The 5,903-nt window shown below is 40.3% G+C and overlaps 1 protein-coding gene across 1 annotated transcript; it reads left to right on the plus strand.

The window, feature by feature from the left end:
* Positions 1–204: 204 nt before the first annotated feature.
* On the plus strand, positions 205–5,903 carry LOC106599620 (uncharacterized). The gene is made up of 7 exons (XM_014190909.3): positions 205–556; positions 2,838–3,095; positions 3,247–3,381; positions 3,533–3,961; positions 4,813–5,007; positions 5,152–5,240; positions 5,421–5,903. Exons 1-7 carry the CDS (start codon positions 481–483, stop codon positions 5,502–5,504), a joined length of 1,266 nt encoding a protein of 421 aa, XP_014046384.1. The 5' UTR covers positions 205–480; the 3' UTR covers positions 5,505–5,903.

Genomic DNA, 5,903 nt, shown 5'->3' on the forward strand with positions numbered 1-5,903 from the left:
CCGATTGTGTATGTGTTGAAAGCAATAGGGAAGTCCAGTTTAAATAAGGGATAACAAAGAGGCCGTGGTTGTAACTCATGTGACTTGAAAAACTCGAAAAACTGTGGGCCCTGGTTATGGTGTATTATTTATTTCCTCAATCAGTCTGGTCATGTGTGCCTCCATTGGTCTAGTCAGAGGAAATACACACCATTCCTTACATGTCAAACATGAACCAATAATGAAAAGAATGTTCTTGTTACTAAACCAGTAGACGCCACTGTGACTTTTAGGGAAACAGATACGACTGTGGTGTCAAGTCTGAGGTAATAGGATATTACCAAACTTGAAGGAAAATATGTGTTTGTGCACCTAGCAAACCATGGGATTACTCACTCTGCGTTTGTCTGCATACGTGTGCGACCGTGTGTATGATTGCCAGTGTATTCATTCATACCCACATAAATGAATGTTCACCACATTTGGCTGTAAGACAGTAGGATGGATGGGTCTACCGTACACATCGTGCTTCTGATGCTGATTCTTCTTCCCTATACACAGGGGACCTTGTCAACAGGTAGGGAACAAAGGGAAAGGACAGTTATTGACATACAATATATTTGATGTTGTTTTTATTTAGAATATTGGGTTATCTTAGACATCATTTTGAAATGTTTATTGTTTGTTGATGGTTCCTCCTAAAGATCTGATGGGTGTGGGCAGAAAGTATGATTTAACTTGATAGCCAATGTTGAAATTCTAAAAAGATTGATATGAAGCTTACAATGTTTCAAAGTCCAAGATATACGAAGATCACGTATCAAAAGTGTAGTCCATTATTGCATGACGTAAGAAAGTATCGTTTTGTGTTATAACAATAATATATCACTTTTCTCTTACTGATCAGATTTATCTGTCACCATATCTATATAACTTACTAGGCAAACATCTACAGTGCTGTGAAAAAGTATTTGCCCCCTTCCTGATTTCTTATTTTTTTGCACATTTGTCAGATCATCAAACACATTTTAATATTACACAAAGAAAACACAAGTAGACACAAAATGCAGTTTTTAAGTGATACTTTTATTTATTAAGGGAAAATAGCTATCCGAACCTTCATGGCCCTATGTGACAAAGTAATTGCCCCCCCTTGTTAAATCATGAATTTACTGTGGTTAATCACATTTTTTGGAAAGCTGAGTTCAATTTCACTAGCCACACCCAGGCCTGATTACTTCCAGACCTGATGAATCAAGAAATCACTTAAATAGAACCTGTCTGACAAAGTGAAGTAGGCCAAAAGATCTCAAAAAGCAAGACATTATGCCGCGATCCAAAGAAATTCAGGAACAGATGAGAAACAAAGTAATTGACATCTATCAGTCTGGAAAGGGTTACAAAGCCAGTTCTAAAGCTTTGGGACTCCAGCGAACCACGGTGAGTTCCATTATCCACAAATGGAGAAAATTTGGAACTGTGGTGAACCTTCCCAGGAGTGGCCGGCCCACCAAAATTATCCCAAGAGCACAGCGACGACTCATCCAAGAGGTCACAAAATAACCCACAACAACATCTAAAGAACTGCAGGCCTCACTTGCCTCAGTTAAGGTCGGGGTTCATGACTCAACCACAAGAAAGAGACTGGGCAAAAATGCCATCCATGGCAGAGTTTCAAGGCGAAAACCACTGCTGCCCAAAAAGAGCATAAAGGCTCGTCTCACTTTTGGGGAAAAAGATCTTGATCCCCAAGACTTTTGGGAAAATATTCTGTGGACTGACGAGACAGAAGTTCAACTTTTTGGAAGGTGTGCGTCCCGTTACATCTGGTGTAAAAGTAACACAGCATTTCAGAAAAAGAACATCATACCAACAGTCAAATATGGTGGTGGTAGTGTGATGGTCTGGGGCTGCTTTGCTGCTTCAGGACCTGGATGACTTGCTGTGATTGATGGAACCATGAATTCTGCTCTCTACCAAAACATCCTGAAGGAGAATGTCCGGCCATCAGTTTGTGACCTCAAGCTGAAGTGCACTTGGGTTCTGCAGCAGGACAATGATCCAAAACACACCAGCAAGTCCACCTCTGGATGGCTTAAATAAAACAAAATGAAGGTTTTGGAGTGGCCTAGTCAAAGTTCGGACTTGAATCCGATTGAGATGCTGTGGCGTGACCTTAAAAAGGCGGTTCATGCTCAAAAACCCTCCAATGTGGCTGAATTAAAAAAATTCCTCCACAGCGATGTGAAAGACTCATTGCCAGTTATCGCAAACGCTTGATTGCAGTTGTTGCTGCTGAGGGTGGCACAACCAGTTATTAGGTTTAGGGGGCAATTACCTTTTCACATAGGGCCATGAAGGTTCGGATAGCTTTTTTCCCTTAATAAATAAAATCATCACTTAAAAACTGCATTGTGTGTTTACTTGGGTTATCTTTGTGTAATATTTCAATTTGTTTGATCTGAAACATTTAAGTGTGAGAAATGTGCAAAAAAATAAGAAATCAGGAAGGGGGCAAATACTTTTTCACAGCACTGTATGTTCAGTCCATTTTTCATCTTCAAAATATGAGATCATAGTGAAGGTGCAAATCAGTGTAAGGAATGTTGACTAGTCTGATAAGTGAATAGCTTGATACTTGAGACCTCACGTCTAGGGAGAAGAATGCCACTATAACACTGAACTTGTTGTTGTCACATCTCTTTAATATAGCTTGTGTTGTGTGGGTGTCTGTCTGGATGTCAGCCCATCTGTCAGTCAACTGCCTTACTATACAATGGGCACACACTACTAACACAAGATATGATTTAAAGGGATGTGTCATCATTTAGATAGTGTTCACTGTCTTCTCTCTTTAGTTACAGCTATCTCTCCAACCCATACAACAGCTACTCAGACTGACTACAGCTCTGTGAACGCATCCCACCCAACTACCCCTTCTACCCCCACCTCTGCTCGACCCAGCATGGCTACTTCCACCCAGGACCCCAGCAGTAGTCTGACCAGCCATGTTTCAGGCACCACAGCCAGGCCCCAAGAGGGTGACTCCACCTCTAATACCACCATCAACACCTCAAGCCTACCTACCACAACAACCCAATCGACCCTATCACAGGGTGAGTAAATACCCCACTTGCCTGTTCAACGGGAGTCCCTAAGTGATATTAACGCAATAAGAAGGCCTGCAGTATAATGATCACTTGTAAGAAGTGTGGCTAGCTTTTTACAAGGTGAAGCCTCAGTGTTCACTATTCCATTGTTTTCCAGACAGATGCTCATCTCCTCCAGTTCTGTGTTGTTTGGGGCCGAATAGCAGCTGTATTAGAGGAAGCTGTTTCTGTGACCAGGCCTGTGAGCTGTATGGAGACTGCTGTCATGACTACAGGACCACCTGCACACAACGTGAGGGACAGATAGAATACCAGTCCTATCAGTACATACAAAAGCAACCAGTTGAAATTATACTTATTTCATAACATATGACATGTTTTCTCAACAGTCGGTTGTTTGAATCGTGACTTTCTAACTGCCATCATTTCCTTGTTTTCTAAAGCGTCCACCACTCCAAAGCCAGTCACACAAGAGCCAAGAACAGTAGACAGCAATACTACACCTAAACCATCTAACACAGTAGACAGAAGTACTACACTTTCACCATCTAACACTGTAGACAGCAATATTACACCTAAACCATCTAACACGGTAGACAGCAATACTACACCTTCACCATCTAGCACAGTAGACAGCAATATTACACCTAAACCATCTAACACGGTAGACAGCAATACTACACCTTCACCATCTAGCACAGTAGACAGCAGTACTTCAACTTCAGCGCCTAACACAGTAGACAACAATTCCACACCTTCACCATCAGTAGACAGCAGTGCTATGCCTTTACCGTCTAACGCAGTAGACAGCAGTACTACACCTTCACCAGAAGATGGCAGCACACTAGAAGTCACAACGTCCACTCCTGTTGGTGAGTATGATGATATCCAAGTATTCTGTTCTGGCAAAAACGACACAACAGCGCCAATAAAAGAAGACAGCAATACTACACCGTCACCAGGAGAGGGCAGTACAGTCACAAAAGTCCCAGCCTTCACTAATCTAGGTTAGTATCAGTACTGAAAAAAACCACCCAATTGTCATACTTGAGTAAAAGTAAAGATACCTTAATAGAAAATGACTCAAGTAAAAGTGAAAGTCACCCAGTAAAATATTACTTGAGTAAAGTCTATTGGTGTTCGGTTTTAAATATGTAATTGCTAAAATATACTTAAGTATCAAAAGTAAAAGTAAAAGTATGAATCATTTATAATTCCTTATATTAAGCAAAACAGACAGCACAATTTTCTTGTTTTTTAAATGTATGAATAGCCAGGGGCACACTCCAACCTTCAGACATAATTTACAAACAAAGCATTTGTGTTGAGTGAGTCCTCCAGATCAGAGGCATTATGGATGATTAGGGACGTTATTTTGGTAAGTGTGTGAATTGGACCATTTTCTGTCCTGCTAAGCATTTAAAATGTAAAGAGTACCTTTGGGTGTCAGGGGAAACGTATGGAGTTAAAAGTATATTGTTTTCTTTAGGAATGTAGTAGAGTAAAAGTAAAAGTAATCAAAAATATAAATAGTAAAGTACAGATACCCCCAAAACTACTTAAGTAGTACTTTAAAGTATTTTTACTCAAATACTTTACACCACTGTTTAGTATCTGAACTGTCAAACAACATCTAGTCTCACCTATTCCCTAGTTGTATGGACCAAGAATGAATACAGCAGTTTCATGACAAGGTGTTAGTTATATACATGGATTATTTCAGAACTTGGATCAACATGGACTCTTCAAGCCACACATACCGTCCCTGCTGTGTCTAACCTAGTACAGACCATTACCAGTCATTCTGATGACACAACTGGTAACACAACACCACCAGTCACAACAACCTTGTTCCAGAATACTGTCTCCAAGGAAACAACTGAGGCAGACCATAAGAACATCATAACCTCTCATAAAGGTAGGCTATAGTTCCCACTGCCAAGTTGCTCAAGAATCATGGCATTAACATGATTGATTTTGTAAAGGGCATCGTTTACAGCTCAGTAGGGCTAGGATCATCATCTCAAAACGGATCATATTACATTGTGATTTTTTCAATCAGATACCCAAACTCTGACCGCCCATTTGAGGGTCTCTATAGTTTCGGCTGGGGACATAAGTAAGGAGGAGATCATTGAGGCGTTGCATAATGTAAGTGAAGCTCACAATTATCAACTCACACTTTTACACGGCTTAATGTTTCTAAAACATTACTACATAACCAGTATCAACCATTTAGAAGTAGGCTTCTAGGCTAGATTATATCAACCCGTTCGAGATAACATTCAGGAGAGCCTTTATTCCTTGCTTGATTCTACTCTTCCTCTCCAGCTTGCAGCGCAGGTCCAAGCCAATCTACAGAGAGAGTACTGTAACGACTGCACACTGCGCATCAGGAACATCAGAGGAATATGAGACCAACATTTAATCCAAACCATGTCTCTACACTAACCCAAAGAATCTTATGAGATTCCTGGAACTAACCCTCATCATATAACCCTAATATAGTCTGGACCCCACAGATAAACCTACATCTGAAAATCAACAATGCCAGCTTACGCTTTTAAGTCATTTTGATTTTGGTTCAGTCTTTTTCAGAAGAATTACATCTATGGCCTATTAATTGTAGCCTATATTTATATTTAACCTTATTTAGGAATGTTGGTCAGTTTAGCATATGGACATATTCTATTATAGGTTTAGAATGCTGTTCAGTCATTTGTCACAAGGAGGCAGTATAACCGTTTCATCTCTCCAATAGAAGCACAGGCTTTCCACTTTTGGATCAACACTGTCATAAATGCACTTTCATAA

This window comes from Salmo salar, chromosome 03, assembly GCF_965601325.2.
Source record: "Salmo salar chromosome 03, fSalSal1, whole genome shotgun sequence".
NCBI lineage: Eukaryota > Metazoa > Chordata > Actinopteri > Salmoniformes > Salmonidae > Salmo > Salmo salar.

Coding starts and splice junctions, on each gene's coding strand:
- LOC106599620 (XM_014190909.3), top strand. CDS start 481: ATGGATGGGTCTACCGTACACATCGTGCTTCTGATGCTGATTCTTCTT. Junction 557..2,837: donor ACAGGGGACCTTGTCAACAG/GTAGGGAACAAA, acceptor TTCTCTCTTTAG/TTACAGCTATCTCTCCAACC. Junction 3,096..3,246: donor CCAATCGACCCTATCACAGG/GTGAGTAAATAC, acceptor ATTGTTTTCCAG/ACAGATGCTCATCTCCTCCA.